Here is a 21,169-nt window from a genome sequence, read left to right on the forward strand (position 1 = left end):
GCAATGACGTGCCCACACATTCTCAACTGGCAGTACAATTGGAAGTGACCACAGGAGCAGATTTATGTCCATCGGCTTGCATACATTCACCCCAGAGCCATCTCTCAGTCTGGGAAATGTTACCACATTTCACATCCAACTACCCCATGTCCTGACCTGGATGGCATTAAACTTACTAGGAGACCAGGGTTCATTACCATTAAATCTCTCTCCGAGGTTATAGGGTAAGGAAATGTGACATTGTCCATGAAATTGAAACAACTACCTGCCTAATCCATCAAACTGATGGTTAAGGTGCACTGGTCACGGGTGTGTAGCCTTCCATGAGCATAAACCGCAGCTATTCTTGCAGCTTTTTAATTCATAGCCCACTCATATTTCATTGTTTACTCCATCGCCCGAGGGCAATGCCCTGCACTTTTATTTTGAACAAAAACGCAAAATATCTGGTGTTTTGAGCAGGCATAATTCAGCTTTAATTCATGGAGTAGTCAGTGAACATAGTCGGGCAGTTTCTAACGGAAGAGCCCACGCTTTTTTACCTGGACAGTAATGGATCCACATGAAAAAATGTGTCCACTTTCTTGATTTCTCAGTTATCATAATTAAAATTTATTTTTTATGATTTAATTTCAGAATTTCAAAAAAACATATTTTTCTGGAATTTTGCTTATTTGAATTAGAAACAATTTCATTACATTAGGGTCTGTTACAACCAAAAACGTAATAACGGCCAATAACGTAATAACTGCCAATAATGTAATAATTTTGGCCATTTCAAATGTAATAAAGCCAATAGTGTAATAATGTGCCAATAATGTAAGTTGTATTACATTATTGGCAGTTATTACGTTATTGGCCGTTATTACGTTTTTGGTTGTAACAAGGAGGAACAGTTTTTATTTATTTTTTTCATGTTTTTGCTGTATGTATATTATATATTGCAGTTCAGATTTTTTGATTGGAAATAAACAATAATAAAAACAAGAAGAAGAAGAGAGTTAACCAGTCAACAAATAGATCACTACTGAAACCAGCTGTTGGAGATCTAAAATTAATGCTCTGCAGGGTTCATATGTCTAACTTTGTTTTTCATGTTTGAAAATTAAAAACTACATCAACACATTGAGCTTACAGGCCCCATGTTGGCTAAAGTGACGTTTCAAAGTTGTTGTTGTTGTTTTTTTGTTTTTTTACAGTAATGATAAAGTAGCTGTGTAGATGTTTGTATTGCTCCATATTTTGTGAATATGAGTGAAAGCTACTTTTCATTTGAGAAGGAACAGTTTTAATTTATTTTGATTGTTCATGTTCTATCCTGTGTATTGTACACTGCAGTTCAGATTTTGGGATTGGAAATAAATAATAATGCAAGTCCAGGAAAATATATGGTGAATTAATTTGACACCTCAACACCGTCAACGAATTTTATGGTATATGCATGATGGTACACATGAAAAATTGCCTGTTTAGACAAGAACATCTATGAATATCTATTTGGCTAAAGAGGGGAAAGACCACACAATTATGAAAGAGAGAGAGAGACATATCTCTAGCTGCTGCTGTCATATTTATGTGTTATTACATTATCGGCACCAGTTATTACATTTTGAAAGGTTTTTTTTAATGCCAGGCCAATAACGTAATAACCAGCCAATAATGTAATGCCTTATTACATTATCGGCAAAAAGTTATTACGTTATTGGCTCAAAAGTTTTATTACATTATAGGCACATTATTACTCTATTGGCTTTATTACATTTGAAATGGCCAAAATGATTACGTTATTGGCAGTTATTACGTTATTGGCCGTTATTACGTTTTTGGTTGTAACAGGGTCTGTTGCAACCAAAAACGTAATAATGGCCAATAACGTAATAACTGCCAATAACGTAATAATTTTGGCCATTTCAAATGTAATAAGGCCAATAGTGTAATAATGTGCCAATAATGTAATAAAACTTTTGAGCCAATAACGTAATAACTTTTTGCCGATAATGTAATAAGGCATTACATTATTGGCTGGTTATTACGTTATTGGCCTGGCATTAAAAAATTATTACAAAATTATTACATTATCGGCAAAAAGTTATTACATTATTGACTCAAAAGTTTTATTACATTATTGGCACATTATTACACTATTGGCTTTATTACATTTGAAATGGCCAAAATTATTACATTATTGGCAGTTATTACGTTATTGGCCGTTATTACGTTTTTGGTTGTAACAGGGTCCATTAGTGTTACTTTATTGTGATCGACTTCTTGGTTGCATCAGTAACATGCAGCACGGGCAAACGTTTTGATGTGGGGATGTTGCTGCATGGCCTTTTGAAGGCTGAGTGACGTTACTGATTATAACTCAGTTATTTAGCCTGGTCAGTCATACTCATTTACTTTGCAAAACTTATGAAATGGGGACGGTGTCCTTTCCATTCCGTTTTTCCCGCCGGTACAGAGTGTACCGATCCAACAAGGAGGGCGTGGGCTTGATGCCATGATTCATACAGGAGTGTCCTCAATTTGAGCACCCAAGTCCTTTGTTTCTCTTATTGGTTTGTATGACTCTCCAAAGGTCTCCAGAGGCAGTTTGTCCCTGGAGATCAAAGACATATCCACAGGAACCAGCATTTTTCAGACTAACATGTAAAATCAGATGCAGCGATAGAGAATAAGAAGCTGCCACCACAGAAAGGATCCAGTTGGTTGAGGCATTATTGTTGTTGGTCCATCATCGTCTGAGTGACACCAACCTGCCATTGTTACTACTGTAGATATGGAAATTAGCCATCCGGCTTTAATTTCATGTATTTACACATACATGTTTATATATACATCTTTTTAAGACAAAAAAAAAACAAAAAAATCCTAATAATTCAGTCAGTCATTCATTCATCTGACTGGGTGCTGACAGAGTCAGCCATAGTAAGACATCACATCACGCACCAGTGGCTCATGTGATGTGCATGTCAACCATTTTGGGGGGGGTTTACGAGTAATCACTGCCCCCAGGCAATGGCATTTCACCAAAGGGCGTCACCATATTAAAAGGATACGCTGTCCATTGCTATGGTGACTTTGACAGCAAGCCAGCGAGCAACAGAGAGAGAGAGGGAAAGAGACAGCGGCTCGTTACTTGTCAGATTTTTATGATGTGGAGCAGTTTGTTGGGAAGAAAAGCGAGAAGAAAATGAAAGGACAGGGTTTCTACCCATAAATACCAGCGGCAAACAGCTGTATTTTGAAAAATCACTTGAGATCAATCACACTGATATGCACGAACCGCCCATACGAAACAGCACCGGCATAACAAAGCTGTGGAGCAAAATCAGCCAAACTCTTCTTCCTGAATCCCTTCAAGAGGGTGGAAACAGGAATGTGACGTGAGCTTTCCTTTCTCGATTGTTGCAGCATATTTTACATAGTTGTTTCTGCATAAAATAAATGCCAAAGTCACATTGTGTAAATAAGAACTTGGAAGTGATGGAAGTTTATTTCATCACTTGGGCTAGGTGTAGTGCTCCCGAGACTGCAGAATTTACCCTCTTATGAAACTCTGGGATCATGCCTATGTCTTTGAGGGTTTATGTCAATAGGATGTCTTTTGTCCGAGACTGAAAAAAAACCAACAAGAGGTGTTCTTATCAACAACTTACAGCTTTCAATCTCCAGGGTGCAGTTCTGTTCATCAAGAGGGTACCTCCTTAAGTCCATCATGCAAGCAGCAGTAGTTGTTATTCTGGGGATGAAAGCAGACACACAGAAACTTTTGTGATGAAGAGGCAATTACATTCATTATGTTTGGTACAAATAATCAAAAAGGTTGAGAGGCCACAGTTCACGATGAACTCGCTTTTAGCATCATTGTGTACTGTACTCAAAAGTAATGATGTTGTTTCTTGAAAAAAAGAGTACCGGTACTCTGCACCATTTCATTGACTGAGGGTAAGCTTTAATGCTTTTAGTTTTGCAAAAAACGGAAGTTTACTGGGTTTGAAACCTGCTTGACCTTTCAAGGATCATGAAATCTGAGGGAAATGTTCCTGAGTAACAGTTGGCATAAAGAAAAACATTGATCTTTTAAAAGAAGATGTTTTCTACATTTCTACGTTTTCCAGATACCGGTACTCTTAAACATGATTCAGGTTTTGTTTTATGTGAAGAGTCTGGATATGTTCATGATTCTCAGGATTTGGAGACTTCACAGCCTCAGATTTTGTTCGTATATGTTACCAACGGAAACTGCGATGGCAGATAGGCTTCGAAATATGTACAGAAGTGAATCGGTGTCAACAATTTAATAGCCCAGGAAACATCTTTGGCTGCAAATTACACACATAAGGCGCGTTTCTACTAGCAGAAGTTCAGGGACAGGAACCTCTAACAGTGCCGACCGTCTCCCTTCAGCAGGCGTGTTTCCACTACAGTGTAGCGCCACACAAGAAACCTTGACTGAAAAAATACCACGTTACAGTAATGCACATTTTTTTGCAGTTCACAAACAGCCAGCAGAAGAATGAAAGGAAGAAGAAAGACGTAAACAACGGATGCTACTTGCTTTGTTTTTTGTTAAACATACATTTGGTCGTAGTGATTGAGATTAAAGTAAACCCCCCGACCAGATATTATATTGGATAATATAAATTGGATATATTGGTGTAATATGACAGCTGGACCTGAACCTAGTCGTCGGTCCAGCCATCTTTTTTTTTCATGTACTCTCACTGCATCGAATGTATTCATAGAAAAATGTCTCTGGTCAACCACTTCGATGATTTGTGGTCACATGAGACGGCTGAACGTAATTTCCTGCTTTTAGAATTCCCAATCAGCAGAGACCACTCACCTCTAGACTGAAAAACGTCCTTCTCCTACTACAGAGTCGTTTTTTTAGACCCCTAAAGGTTCCTGAAGGCCACATTACTGGGACGTTCCTGGTAATGGAAACACACACAAACGGCCTTGCCTCGAAAAATCTACCCCGAACTCCCGCTTGTGGAAATGCGCCTAGAAGGGTCTTTTGCATTGAGATATCTACCAGTGCGGCAAATGTTAGTCACTACATTTCTGCTGTTGACACCAGCTGGTCTGTGCGCATCTTAATTTTCATCTCGTCATCTCTGCATTAAAAAAAAAAAAAGCATTGCATTTTTCACATATGTGTTGTATATGAGAGCACATACAACAAAGTCACCTTTTACCTTTAAAGAATGCAACACATTTTAGGTACTTTATCAAACATGGTTTTATGGTGGTGCAGTAAGCAGATGTACAAAACCATATGTACAATAATATAATTAGTAATATTGTTGATAATAAGCTGTTTGTGCTGGAAATATATTGCTCAAACACAGACTCTGTAAATTGGTCACGGTGGCGTGAACAGAGTTCTGTCAGCAGGTAATTGGAAAACAAAATATGTTCTTCTGAAGCTGATTCAGCCATGTAAGGCTTCTGTGTCCTTGTGATGGCACAAGGCTATATAAAGAATAAAACAATAATAGATGGACAAAAATGTAATAGTTGAAGGTGCAATCTGGTGCAAAAGCATAACGCTGCTCAAATTGGTGTCTACTCAACCCAAGTGTGCTGAACTTCTCTCTGGGCTCACAGCACAGTACTAGTGCGGTGAGATAATTGGAAAAGTCCCTTGGCAATGATGTTTCTTTGCCAAAAAAAGGGGAAAAAAGCACAGAAAGTTGCCATTAGGTAGTCGATTTGCAGTTGCTGTGATTCTTCCAGCATGGATGGGATATTGGTTCAACACTGTAACCTCTAAATCTTGGTGCCACTCTCGTTTGGAAAGGGTTATATATAAGAATAACTTGGATAAGTCCCGAGAAAACGTGTGTTTAGTTTATAAAACATCCATACCCCCTCTTAGTCTATACTTGCTGGTGCTCAAAATGGCGAGAAATGAAAACAAATCTGGTCAAAGTTTAAAGTTGTTGACTTCAAGTTAATAATTGAAGCAAACGTTAAAGCCGTGTTACAATACTCCCCAAAACCAAGCAGTTAGAGAGAACTTCTGTTACATAGACAAGTTTTTTCGATGTTTTTAGGAGGTGTCTCCAGGTCTCCGGTTAGTCCTTATCAGCAAAAACACCCTAAAGTAACTTTGGACTCCCATCCCGGTTGCCTCTAGAGACAACTTTGCACCACTTTATGGCACTATGTCACGGATCAACAACAATGAAATTCGTTCACGGATCTTCAGGAGACCTAAGCAAGTGGTGATGGAAGAGAAAACGAGAGTGACGGAGCATTAACGCGATCAAATAAATCTCGGACAGCGTCCTAAAATGACTTAACCTTGGTCAGCTGGGCTGACATTATCATAATTTCACGTATAATTTTGAGTACATCTCTTTATTGGTAGCGTGCAATGGCAACTAGTTCTATAAGCTGAGGGAAAACAAAAGTTTGGTTTAAAGGTCCCATATTATGCAATTTGACCCTTATACGTTTTGATCGATCACCAGAGACATTTTACTGATTTGGTCTCAAAATATCCCAGGGATGAAATCCATCCATCCATCATCTAAACCTGCTGACTCCTGCTTCGGGTCCAGGGGGTCTGCTGGAGCAGGGGTCCATCCTCGACAGCGCTGGGCTGGCTCGATCTGCACTTTAAGGGAACAATCAGCATATGAAAACTCTGGTATGCCTGCTCCCAAGAAACTTTTATTCCCTGCTTCATCAGTCATGCACTTCTTAAAATGACAGCCTGAAAAGTGGGTATATTACAGTTAACTAAATATCGAACCTTTGAAAGTCAGGAAAAGCATAATATGGGGCTTTTAACATTGTTTTTAATTACAAAAGTAACGCTAATGTTCTTTGGACCGCCCAGACACTCCTACCACCTCCCAGTGCCTACTTCTTAGTTAATGCATGACTGACGGTCTGTAGCTGGATAGAAATAAAAACATATCTCATCAAAGCTTTTCAGTAGAGAGTGTTACATTGGTTGTTGACCGTTTTATGTGTGTGAGAAAACAAGAGCCCATCAAATATTCAAAATGAAACAAACTGTAGTGTCTGTGGCATGTGCCCAGCTTTTCTCCCCGCAGATGCTTTGCCGAAAGGAAGAGAAGGCGTGCCAAAGGTCATGAAGTGAAAAATGGGGCAAACTAAAATATGGAGGAGCCTATCAGATGCTTTCCCAGACCTCTAGATGAACCAAAGTCACATGTTTTCTATGAAAAGATTCTGTCAGAACACTGTTTCTGTCCTACGGAGACAATATCACAGGACCGGCAGCGCGGCGTGGCGGTAAAAGCCGCGTAGCTGCAGCAGCAACAGCAGCTTTGAGTAATGGACACTAATGAATTCTTGACCTCTAGGCAAAAAGCAGACACGGAATAAAATTGACTTTATATGTGGGGGTTAACAAGTCAGGAGAGAGCCATCTCTTGACTGGGCACACGTTGGGCTGGCTCACGGCCGGAGTGTGGGATTTGGGAATGTCAGCCGGTGTAGGTCAGCAACTTCCAGTCCGATTAGGGACGATCAGCAGCCTCAGACCTGAGCTTGCAGTCTGCACCCTCTGGAGATATCAAGATCTTCTGTCTGTGTGTGTGTGTGTGTGTGTGTGTTATAACCAATGTCACAGTAATACAAAGCGATGCATAAACTAAACAAAGCTCAGGGTGGCATGTTAATTCAGTTAAATTCAAATTCACATTAGCATTGATTCATAACACATATCTCAGGGCACTTCACAAAGAAAGAAATACAACTATTTAGCTGACTGCTCTTAGCATTTCTGACCAAGCATCGTGCCAACACATTACGACAAGTAAAGCAATATGGAGGTGGATCCCAGAGGCTCGCCACTACAGACAGTGAAGCTTTTAGATATGTGAGCAATACTGTTGACGCCTACACAGTTTCCTCTTGTATCCATCTCTGCAAGGTAGTTTGCTTACCAAAGAAGATCGTTGTACTACCACAGCACTTGGCTTTAATAGACAAAGAAACACAAGGGAGCAGAGTCACATCAATGGGAAGAGAAAAAGCACAATCTGGTGAGAGCTTAGCTCAACAATGCCCTCAATGCTCTCAGGACCCGATGCACTGTCAAACCGATGTGTCAGTCTGCTAAAGATGATTCAGCCTCTAATTTTGCTGGAAAGTGAGAAAAATCTGCTCTGCACTTTCCACTGAGTCCCACTACTGTAAGTGATGTTTAAAATGGCTTTGTTTGCATCATCCAAATCTTCTCCTGCACCTCCTGCTCTGTTCCTCAGACCTCGTTCCTCCTGACAATCTCTCAGCAGAATGACTCAAAGAAATTCAAAAGTTTTGGAAATATTATCAGATACATCATTTTATGGTATCCGTGGCAGCAGTTTTTCCATATATTATATGAATTTTGAACCTGCATATGCACCAACATCCCCCCTGCTGTCGGACTTGAATTTTCATCAGCCATACAGTGCATTTATTGATAATTTATATAAACAATGAGCCAAATTTTACACAGCAAAATCACCAGACTTAAATTAAGGTTAGAAAAGGGTGTATATGCACGTTATTTGAACACTTTTAAAAGAATAAATTATTTAACGCAGGACCAAAGTTACTCCAACACTGTATGGACTTCAGGATTAATACTGGTGAGCACGGATAAGTGTTGAATACATGATGTTGGAAATAGACTGTGGTCAATTTAACACCGCAGGTGTTGAAAAGCATGTCACACTCAAAATATACACTTGATGAAATTTACTCTGATCTTGTTCATTGTCTTTTATCGCCTTATGTTACATTGTTTTTTTTGGTTATTTTCCAATTGTGTATTGATTCTTTATTCTCCACCTTTTTTGCATTTATTAGTGTATGTCTTAATACTTTTATATCAAGAAACCAAGTGAAAGAAAATGGAGGATGGGGGTTGTAGTTTCTTCTCTTTCAGGAAATCCCAGACCAAGGAGATGTGACGTGGTGGGACCGGAATGGACGAAGGGACACGCCTCCAGGACCAGCCAACCACTAAGTCTAAACCACACCCTCTCCACCTATGAATGTCTTTGTATTTGCCAGTTTTTCATCTTTTGCACTGGTCGGTGTAGATCCATGAGCTCATTTATATTCTTCAGAATTAACGCCTGTGTTGAATTTTGATCAGATCAAGTTTCTTCTTCCATTCTTTGAAAACACTGTCAGACATTCTTGAAACGGAATCCTGACAAGAGCACGTCTCTCCTGAGTTAGCCTCCCTCCGTTGGCTCCCCATAAAACTTAGAATCCAATTCAAAATTTGATTACGTGCATATAAAGTCCTAAACGGCCTAGCTCCGTGATATTTGCACAATCTGATATTGCGTTATGTTCCTAATAGAGCTCTCTTCGGCAGGAGGAGAAGGGTCCCCCCTTATGAGCCAGATCCTGCTCAGGGTTTCTTTCCTTGCCTCTGTTTGGCTTAAGGTTTTTCTCCCACTAGGGGAGTTTTTACCTGCCATTGTTTACATAATAGTTGCTCAGGTCAGGTGTCATGTTCTAGGGCTCTGGAAACCGCCTAGATACAACTTGTATTGTAATAGACGCTATATAAATAAAATTGAATTGAACACAATTGAAAAGGAAGGTCCCACCACAAATGCAACCCCTCTAGGGTTATGGCTTGGCTTACCTGAAGGAGCCAGGAGCCATGTTGGCCCGTATTGGGACACATCAAAGAGCTGTGCCAGCTGTTGTCCAGTTCTCCCTATACATTCTGTAGTGGCAACCAGGGTTATAATAGTTTTGAATTTTTCATTTTAGTTTAGTTTTATTTCGTTTTGACTTTTTCCCCTTCAATTCAGTTAGTTTTAATTCGTTTTAGTGTGGGTTTGCTAGTTTTTTTACTAGTTTTTATATTTTCAAAAATGCTTAGTTTTAGTTTAGTTTTTATTAGTTTTAGTTTTAGTTTTAGTTTTGACGTCACGGACCGTGAGGCGTTAAGGTGCCATAGCTGCCAGTTGGAGATAAACGGCCAGAGCGGAATAAATTGATCTTACCAAGAGGCTTATATTGACAGGGACAAAAACGGAGGAAATTATATCTACAATTTCAGTTCGTTTTAGTTAGTTTTCTAAACACACAATATAGTTTCAGTTAGTTATCGTTTTTGTCTTTTCATTTTCGTTTTTATTTAGTTCAGTTAACGAAATTGTTTTTTCAATTTTAGTTTTCGTTATTTTGTTCGTTTTCGTGAACTATAATAACTCTGGTGGCAACTTAACCAGCAGCTTGCACCTTGGAAGCACTGAGCCATTGCTTTCTTACTATATACTGTAGTGCTGATCATTGCACCATCTGCCACCTTTAATTACAATCACTTTATTAAAATATGTCCAATATAAGAATATTCTCCACTATAATCTAAATCAGTTCATATAACTGCATCAGGTCTTGTGTTCTGCATTTTAGCCATATATGTACTTACTGTATCTTATCAGCTGTAATGACTGTATTTGTTGGTTCAAATATAAGAATCTGTGATATTTAATACAGCTGGTGCATGCTGAGTGGTAACATGACAACAAAAGCAAGCTCTGATCAACACTCAATGCCAGATCAATGGGTAAGAAAATGAGGGTGCAGTTGTGAGGTGCAGACGCTGTCAGCGCGTACTTCAGACGACTGTAAAAATAGAATCAGCTGATCAACACGGCTCACATTAAAATCACAGCGAGCTAGTAAGACTTAAGACAAACCGAGGCTAAAAATAAAGTCAAACCCCAGTAGCAGCAATTTTCACAGTGAGGTGATAGAGCGCAGTACAAGGAGCAGTGTCACGCGCTTTGTGTTTGATTGTGCTCAGTTTGCATTCTGCTGTGCACGGCAACAGCGGCGGGGACAGATTCAAACAGCCAGTACTAAAATGCTTTTGATACAACAGAAAACCTCCAGCAGTCACACTTGAGCACCACGTCGGTGGAATGAAGTGAACTGAGGATATAAACATCTATTGTTAAACGCCTTTTGTTCTGGAAAAACAATGTCCACACAGCCCCTCGGGCAAAGTCACAGATTGCAACAAAGTGGTTTAATTACATGCTTGCAGGAGCCTTGCGAAGGTCCTGGAATCACCACTGGATGTAGATTATGTGCTCCCTCTAATTACAGTATACTACTGAAAAATGGTCTGCAGGACAGATCCAAGGGGTTGATGCCATCTGTCACCATCGCTCCAGAATGGTTCTGTCTATGTGAATTAATTAATACGTAACTTTTGGGGTTTTATTGTTTGCTTTTAGGTTTTTCTGTGAACAAATTGGTGTAAACGTCAGTCACAAGCATCTTAGATTTCTGTTTCATGTAAATGTAGTGGAGATGCAAATGCACGTGTGCAGCTATGCCACCTTGCTTGTTATGGCTCTGGTTCCTGAGGAACCTGCGTGCGCTGAGCGGAGCAGCTGGAAATGTTTATTCAGATCAGATGGTGCAGTGTAATTTACTACCATTTTGGCACCAAATCCTCCCGAGTCCCTGCCCGCTTTAATCGGCGGTGGCACAAAGTTTCCCCTGTCTGAACGCACTGAAAACACACATTTACACACAACACACATGGAAAAGCTACATTATTATGCGTTGAATTACAGCCGAGTTGGCACTTATTTTTACTAATAAAGTTATTCCCAATAGCTCGCAGGGGAGAACGGGGTTCCAACACATCAAACAGATGCAGGATGGAGGTGGGAGACCTGGCTCGTCTTCGTAGAAGCACACACCCAACTGTACCTGTTTATAACAACTCCCGTTGAGTAGTGTTTGTCCTGTACCGGTACACATTGTACTTGTCTGGTCGCTAAAATCAGTCTGTCGCACCGATAAGCAATTGTCTGACAAGATATAGACAAAGCCGTCTCACAGATATTTATTTGCCACTTCTACATCAGCGAGGGTGCGTTTCTGCCAGAGTGACAACAGTCGTTTGAAGAGGTGTGAAAGATTAACAAAACTTTTCCCATCACATGTCCCTCTGTGTCAGCAACACCTGAGTAATTTGAAGTATCTGAATACTGATTACTGCATTCATAATTTATTACCTCATGTTGATCTAAACCTTGTCGCTGCTATTTTAGTCATGGAACAAAACATCCCCGCGGCTTCTTTTCCTCCATCAAACTACTTTATCACGGTGACTTTTGTTTAAAAAAAAAAAAAAAACACCCATTCTGAGTTTGAGCATCACCCAGGGGACTTTAGACGGGTCTCTGTCGACTGAACCGTCTGGTTCGTCTGGTGGTGGATGTTTTAAACCTTCTTTCAGCCTTTCAGGCTCGGTGAACCGCGGCTTTAATGTACCTCTCGTTTCTTCCAGCATGTCTCACTGTATGTCTTCGGGCATATTTGAAGACCTTAAACTTTAAAAATAGAACTTTAAAGTCTGTTTCAATGTTTTTTTGAGGAAATATATCTTTAACAAAACTGATCTTATTTTTCTAGAGATGCAGACGTCAGCTGAGTTTAATATTATGTTGCTCTTTTATTTCTTGTGGATTTTAAGCAATTATTTTTCAGGGCTCTCTGACATCACAGACCCTGATTGAACCAGCGTTACTCCACTTCTTCATCAAACTTCTTATAATGCTGGACTTGCTGTTCCTCGGAATTGGGTGGCTCAAAGCTCATTGACCATATGTACAGAAGATACGCCCCCCGGATGAAAGTGGCTGGTTCCACCCCCTCAGACCAGATAAGGTTGAAAAGGCATGATTCAGTAGTGCATTTATGTGGTATTTTTTATGTCACAGAAATTCCACAAGGGCCGTAAAGCAGCAGCAAGGAGTTTTCCATTTCTTATGTAGGAATATTGATAATCTGTTGTGGTATAATTTGGCTAAGGACCCAAGTGCAGGAGAACAGGAGCCAGGAGTTGCAACAAAAAGGGTTTTAATCCAAAAAGGCAAAAACAAAGCGCTGCAGAGCAGGATTAACCAAAAAACCAGGAACAGGGAAAAACGACGAGGAGACATGGAGGAAGAACCAGTACGGACCGACCGGGAACCAAGGAATGACAAGACAAGATATACTGAGGGGATAACGAAACATGACGAGACACAGGTGCAGACACAATCAGGGCAGATGGGACACAGGCGGGGCAAGACAGAACTGAAAGTCACAAACTGGGGGGAAGTGTCAAACCCTGACATAATCAAGAGCAGGTGTTGTCTATCTCTAATGGTCTCAAGCCTCTACTATCAGCAAAAATCAACTTTGGTCACTTTCAACAACTATATATTCCCTTGTGACATCATGTCACACATAAACAACAATGAAGCTGGCACACAGAGCTACAGTGTACATCATGGAGGCCTTGAAAGCCAACTCCAGTCTTTTTAACGTGTTACTTCAATCATTTTTTTAAAACTGACCCATATCTAATATCTGCATCTTCACTGGTTACCTGCTGAAGCAGATGGGCTCGGCTTCACCTGAATGAACTCAGGGGAAATAGTAGATGTTGTGTATGCACCTGTTTCCATTTGCACACTAATACACCTCCTCGGTGTTCCTCATATGTGTTTTCGTTTATATCACTCTGTTTCAGCTGGTTTGGTATGGAGAATCTAAACTCTCTCTACAGATGGTTAATGTTAATGGCCAATCAAATCTGATTCATGTCCACGTATGAATGAATCCTGAAACCGATCCGAGACTATCCAAACCCATGCCCCACTGGTCATATTCGATCTGTGCCACATGGGAAGAAAATCACAAAACTGGGTCACATGAACCCTGCAAGGTAAATGCGGCCTAAGAGACACAAGAAAGTAAAGACGGAAGAGAAAACAGAGACTGAGAAACAGACCATACAACAGTAAATCTTGGACATAAAAGGGACATAAGCTCCATGCCTATAGGGGGGATTGAAGAAACTGTGTCAACTTGTGAAAAAAGTAAAAAGATGTCTCTTTCCAGGGAATATTTCTACATGGTGATGACACCATTTACTCTACTAATCTTGTCAAAGGGAGTGTAGCATGTACAAAGAAGTTTTGCTATTCAGTGTTTCAGTTGTTCACTTTTACATTCAGTCAGTGTTCAGTTTGGTTCCGGTATCAGAATGAACTTTAGGTCTGCAAAGCATCAGCACTGCTCTTACCTCAGCCCATATAAGACGGTACCATCAGGGTGCAGTCGGATCATGCGGTTCTTGACTGTCACGCCATGAAGAAAGGACTTCTTGTCATTAAGGAAGTAGGTGTCAGGGAGCCAAAGCTGGTCTGCTACACGGTTGTCCAGCGTCAGGTTCAGGTTCAGCTCACCATAGGCCAAACGCTTATCTCGCCAGCTCTGCTGGAAATACATCGTGATGGTGTAGTCCTGCAAAACACGAGGGGAAAATAAACTGAATTCAGTGACAAAATAAAGGCTGTGCTATTTAAGTGCATCTTTCTGTAAAGATAGTGTTGATGTCATATCTAATATAGATCTTTTCTGAGTGATACGATCACAATAATCAGTGTACTAATCACACCTGGCATTAACATGTCCTTCCACATGTGTCGAGTGATTATTTGTGATCAGATCTCACCTCCCGCCCTATATGCAAATAAAGTAAAGACCAAAAGTGCTACTGTTGTTTATCTGCTGGAGGCAGCAATGCACTAAACCATGTCTAGTCAGCAGAAAACATGTTTGAAATGTTGTTTTTTTTAAGCTTTATTAGCTGATGACTTTTGCATTCACAACAATAACAGACAGGGGTAAACACGCTAGATTTAAAAAAAAGTTTAGGACAGATGAGTCCATGATGCTGTGGCTGTCTGCTGTTGCCAGTTTGTACGGTTCCCATGTAGTTCCACCTAGACAAAATAAATCAGTTACCTAGGTGCCCCAGAAGGCTTTTGAACTGCTAAAAGAAAGTGGTCACATGTAGCCCAGACCACCTTCTAAGTTGGTTTAAGTGATCTGATCCTCATATGTCCTGGGTGAGTTATCACATATATATGGCTGTTCACTTGTGATCGGATCCCTCGGGACAGTTGTGAATAGCAGTTTATTTTATAGCAAACTTAAAGTGTTCTTTTAAATAGCCTTGCAATTAATGCTGTGTTTAAACTTGCGTTGTATTTTCCTCTACAGTTGGTCCCATGTCTTGTTATTGTTGCTGTAAGCATGTTGGGTGTACAGTGGTTCAGCTTTATGCATTATCATTTAATATGTTGTATTTCACTGATTTGTTACTATTAATATTTGATTTATGTCTGTATCTGTGTGTGTGTGTGCGTGCGTGCGTGTGCGCGCGCGTGTGTGTGTGTGTGTGCGCGCGTGCGTGCGTGCGTGCGTGCGTGTGTGTGTGCGTGCGTGTGTGTGAGAGAGTGTGTTTGCATATTTCTATGCATGAATGCCCATGTGCATTATATATTACTTGTTGTCTCTTGTTTTGTTTTATGTTCAGCACATTGGGTTACATGCAATAAAGTGTGCTGTATAAAAAAACACTATCACTGCTATAATGGGCACTGGTGACTGGATGAAACAGATCTGGACCCATATTTTGTAATTATTGTAACTCCTGAAATCTCCGCTGAACAAAAGCATCATGAGTTATAAAATAAAAGGATAAAGTGATGCACACAGAAAAAGTAAAATGATCCCTTTATTTTGGTAATTTAGAAAATCATGACATAAAAAGAACAAAATGACTCAAAAGGGAGGAGGGGCAAATTTGATAGGACTATATTAGCCATTGCTAAATGCATCAAAGATTTAAAGTTCAGAAATACCACTGTGTGTTTATGACTGTACAATCAGCTCAGACTTGTAAAATAACATAAGATGAGATTTGGAGACAGGTATAAAAACCAATAAGTACAACTCTGTTAGTAACGACTGTATCCAAGCAGAAATGCACTCAACTGGAGGTACTGTATTCTGTCTTTCCGCTAATGGATCATTGCTCCTGTAGCCAAAAGGGCTGTACTGTTAATAGAGTCGTGAAAAAAACAAAACATCTAAAACATTGACACTACATTACATTACTGCAGTTAAATAACATTGGAGCATTGTGCGTGTCCCGACAAACTCTTCTGTACTTTCTGGTTCAGTTTACAGACAGATGATCATTAGGAAGGAAGGAAAGAAAGAAAGAAAGAAAGAAAGAAAGAAAGAAAGAAAGAAAGAAAGAAAGAAAGAAAGAAAGAAAGAAAGAAAGAAAGAAAGAAAGAAAGAAAGAAAGAAAGAAAGAAAAGCTGTTGGAGGTGGGAGAGCTGATCTGCACTGTGAGGGACTGTCATGCTGAGTGAAATAAAGAAATAGCTGAGACACAGTGACGTCACCGCTCAGTCTTCAGCCTTATTGCATTCTCCTCAGCTCTGTCTGCATTTCTGACTGCCAGCAAGTCACAGTGATTCTACTACGACACAATTATCTTGTGTCCAAGACAGAAAAGAAACCCACCTCCTCGTATTTCCAACAACAATCGGCTGTATCAGCTCCATCCTGCAAGATCATGTCTCTGCTGATGCACTAACAACTCCTCTCATGGATGAGAGTGACACTGGGCTGCGAGGCTGCGGGCCCCTTGTAGGCAGCCTTCCCACGACATGAGTCACAGTGACAAAGACTGCAGAGAGCGGGTGAACTTTGGGTGGTGGGGGGCAAACGTGACATAAGACCAAGAAGATTTTAACTCACCATGTTTACTTCTGAGATAGAGTCGATACTGGCTATGTTGATGCTCATTCCTACGATGACTGGAAGACCTGGGAGGGAGAACAAAAAGATTGATATCACCAAAAATAGATATAAAAAGAACAACGTCATCCTTTTTAAGCCGTTTCTCAATTTTTGAACTGCAATTCTCAACATCTATTGGATGAATTCATTAACATGTGTGTTAGATTTGAGCAGCGTGAGCAGCAATTTAAGGTTTATAATCTCCTCCAAGATCGAACACATTCACATAAAAGGCTGGCGAAACATTCAGTCCAACTTAATTGTTAAAAAATAACTTTTAAGGACACTACAAAAACTACCTTTATTATACTAACTTCTGGACCAGCAGAAAATGTAAAGGCTCATGCAGGGGAAACATTCCCTCATCTTGTAGACATGTAAGCAGCTATGCACAATTACTCCCTTACATGCAGAGCAGCAATGCCCAACCCCTCAACCATATTCAGGGAGTTAGTTTTACAAGGATAATTCGATCCCAGTGTCCATGTAGCCGACAGTGACTCCAGACACTGTGTGGTGTGTTGTGCATGATCAAACAAACTTACACAAACTTGCAAATATTCCTGTCCCAAGTTCAAGAATTCATGAATAAGCAGAAACAAATTGTTTACTTATCACTTTCTGTGGGTTCAGTATACCTTCACTACCTGACAACTTGCCACATACACTCATCCAGGTGCCTGAACCTCCAGTTAACATACAGATGAGTTATGTTATGCAGATGACACCCAGTTCTTCCATGAAGTCCGAGGAACTTATGGCCCTTTTGCACTAGTCTCGCTTCACCTCGGTTCTACCCGCCACGGCCCCGTTTTGCCCTTTTGCACTAGGGCTGAGACGGGTAGAGCTGCTACAAACCGATACATTTTTCTGTAACCATTCGAGCGATGTTCTATCAGGACTGAGCCGGGACTATTTCTGAGGTCACCACCCTCCTCGCCACCGATTGGTCGGGGGGCGGGGCCGTCATCAAACTACAGGCCCCTGATTGGTCGGGGGGGCGGGGCCGTCAAACGTTTGAATCAGGAAGCGGGACTCAGCGCGAGGCGACTCGCGGCACGCAGCGATTTTATTATACAGCACAAACGTCTGTTTGGTGATCTAACTCTGAGGTGCAGATGTTCATAAACCTGGTGGCTGTCGAGAAAATTAAAAAAGGGATGTAGACGGGCTGTTTTTTTTCTCAGCCGCTCGCGGCTCCAGCTGATTTCTCATCTGCGCCGACACAAACAAAGGTGCTGCGCAATCGAGTACGTCACAGCAGCTTCACCCCACCCCCCCCACTTCTCCCCTGGCTGTGCAAAAACACACGGGTGGAGCCGCGTTGAGCCGCGCCGCGTTGAGCCGGGCTGAGGCGAGACTAGTGGAAAAGTGGCATTAATCAGTTGCTGAAGTCACAGGTTTGTCTTGGAGACATAAAGAGCTGGATGACTTAACATTTTCGATTTCTTAATTCATGAAAAACCAAGATATGTCTTTGGCCCAAATGCCAGCAACTCCAAAAGAAGACGGGTTATCAGGCTCCTCTCTCGTGAAACCAGCTCCCAGTGTCTGTTTGGGATGTAGACACCCTCTAATACCTTTAAAATAAGTAATTGGGTTATCAAAATAAAGCACATTTAAAAAATAAAAACAACAACAACAACAACTTTATTTTCCCCTCCACAAAATTGGATTTAAAATTCTGCTGACGTAAAACGGCATTACAGTGTTGGATTGTAAATTACCATGAGTTGGATTGAAATGGAATATCATTTGGCTGAAGTGGACTGTATTTCACTGGAGTGCACCTAACTTCTGCGTGATGTTGCTTGAGGTGACCAATAACATAAAATAAAGGGAAACGAAATTGAATTGAATTGATTTGAACTGAACTGAATTCCCTGTTTAGTTACATATTTACTCCTGGTCCCACTTCTTTGGTTCCTAGTACTGCACTAAGGAACCTTGGCGTCATTTTTGACTTGGATTTGTCTTTTAATCTAATATTAAACAGACCTCTAGAAAAGCATGGTTTACAACCAAAATAAGGAGCATCTTTTACCATACTGAGGATAACAAACTGGTCCATGCGTTCATCACGTCGAGGTCAGACTACCGCAGTGCCATTTTAGATGATTGTCCACATAAATCTCTGAAAGCCTTTCAGCAGAGCTCTGAGTTACCACGCTCCTCTATGGGACACAGACACCCTTTTCTGCACTTAAAGCTTGAAACATATCTCTTTGAAAGAGCTTATATTTAATTCACTGCTTTTTTTATGCAGTACTGTATTTAAACACCCTTGTGTTTTGTACATTTTTTTGGTGCCTTGTTTTACTCTGTAATGCACTTTCTGTTGCACCTGAATTTGAAAAGTGCTGTATAAATAAATATGAGCTGAGTGTAAAGGTTCTTTTTCAGCCTGAGTTGGGTCCAAACAACCTTGCAAATTGTAGCATTACACCGTCACCCATATTTGAGCTTTGCACAGACATATATATATATATATTTCTGTTTCTTTACTTGTGGACGCCTGCAGACCTCTACCCTTTGCCTTCTTCTTTACTTCCATGAACACCTTTTTTATTGTTTGATCAGCCCGCAAAAATGTGAATTGCTGACGTGGAAAACAGAAAGACCATGAGTGATTGGTTCACGTGGCAGAACTGAATCAGTATATTCTGATAATACTCCTTGGTTTTATGGTGGAAATGGCACTTTCATAGGAATCATAAACAACGCAGGAACAGCTTTACTGCTGTATAGGATATCACGTATATCATCACTTTAAAAAAAAAATCCACCCCATAAACTTTCACTTAAATAAAGAAGTGTAATGGGTAAAAGATTGCACTGCTGCACATATATATTCCTGCTTTTCCTTTTCCATATTTTAATGAACTTTTTCCTTTGGATCTTTTCATCAAGATCATTTTCAAAGACACATTTCTAAAATAAATAACTAAACAGAAGATTTTATTAGTGTAGTGCGTTGTGATCAAACCATCATGATCAGAACCATCTGTGGATTTCAGCAAGCTCATTTTTTTTTTTACTTCTTTCCTGAAGTATTTCTTTACAAAAAGGCAGCAAATTTTAACCAAATCTTGTCTGCACAATGTAATTTCATGAGCTATCAGTTTATGTTAGCTACATCTCCAGGAAGAGAATGAAACCTTAATGAAGGTTAAGCAGCGCTGAAGTGTTGGCTGGGCGTCCTCGGTAAAAGCTAAATACAATTTGCATATTTGATTTTAAAGCAAAGACAGGTAGGGGCTGCCGCGATTCATGGATGACCGGGTCACTCATTTGCGAGTCCCACTGATGGATGTGCGGCAAAAGCTCATAAACAGACTTCTGACAACCTCTCTTCTGAATCCTCTTAAAATACCACACTTTGAAATGCAAAATGAATGGAAATAAAAACAGGAGGGCTGCTGGAGACAGCGGGAGCCATCATGATGATTATGGGTTGCAGACTTGCACAGTTCAAAACTCAGAAGGATGTTTTTGTCAGCATGTACAAAATCACTAATGTAACCCTAATCTATCCAAATGCCACTGGCAGCCTGAAACAAAGACTTCATTGATTATTATATATGGCTAAAAATGCAATCCAAGTTGCACTTACCCTACACAAACTATAATGTCCTTTATTCTAATAAAAGCAAAGATCCATGTAGTGTATGAGAGGCTGAAATTGCTCAGGGCATGTAGCTCACTGTGCAGTCTCCTGTATGAAATAAGACCTGAATGAGTGCATTTGACAAGGAACAGTATGTCTGAATAAAAATGCAAATACATTTCTTATTTGATAAGTAATAAACGTATTATATCTGTTGAATTGGACAGAAGAACTTTGTCAGTTCAGCTAAAATCACAATGGAATGTCCTGACAAACCTGATTATTTGTCTTTCTTTCACTTCATCCAATACTTAATTGTATACAGTCGGAGATCCCAGTATTTTCTCACACTGTATAACAAATAAAAGTAGGTCGGAAAGGAAGTAGGGTCTGAGCACCCAAAGCAATTAGGGAGTGAGGACTCGCTGACCCAGAGCGATCAGGAAGCCAAGACCATTGTTGAATATGGCTTACAGAAATGGCTTAACACGCAGTTGTTTGCATGCTTGGGCAAGCTCGGGCTCCCACTGCCGAGACCTGATCCAGCTCAGGACCGCAAGCATTGTTGGCTATTTATGTGCACCAAAACTATTCCCAATAAATCATTTTGTGCCTCTCTTAAAGACTGATGAACTGTTTTCAACCGCTACACACAAAAATATTAAGTGCATTTATTATAGATTTTTCAGTGCATGAATCCAGTAACTTTAAGTAGCTATTGTGGTGCAGCTTGCACATGTACTGGCATACATGCATAGACAATACTGGGATAAAAACTGCCGAATGCTCAAAAAACTGGCTACTGTGTGATTAGCTAGCTGTGTTTATGTTAATGACCTTAAGGTTTTAGCATCTGGAGATACTCCTTGCTGCAAAGCTCAG

General features: G+C 40.3%; 1 protein-coding gene across 1 annotated transcript in view; it reads right to left on the reverse strand.

Annotated features, from left to right (window-relative positions):
- Positions 1-21,169, reverse strand: part of gabrb4 (gamma-aminobutyric acid type A receptor subunit beta4) — a 90,826-nt gene that overhangs the window by 14,606 nt on the left and 55,051 nt on the right. The window contains exons 3-5 of the mRNA XM_061740046.1: positions 16,639-16,706; positions 14,102-14,322; positions 3,660-3,742 (exon numbers count right to left, since the gene is read on the reverse strand). Of these exons, the coding sequence (XP_061596030.1) occupies positions 3,660-3,742; positions 14,102-14,322; positions 16,639-16,706 (372 nt within the window). The remainder of the gene's footprint in view (positions 1-3,659; positions 3,743-14,101; positions 14,323-16,638; positions 16,707-21,169) is intronic.

The sequence above is a fragment of the Cololabis saira genome, chromosome 14 (genome assembly GCF_033807715.1).
Source record: "Cololabis saira isolate AMF1-May2022 chromosome 14, fColSai1.1, whole genome shotgun sequence".
NCBI classification, from domain to species: domain Eukaryota; kingdom Metazoa; phylum Chordata; class Actinopteri; order Beloniformes; family Belonidae; genus Cololabis; species Cololabis saira.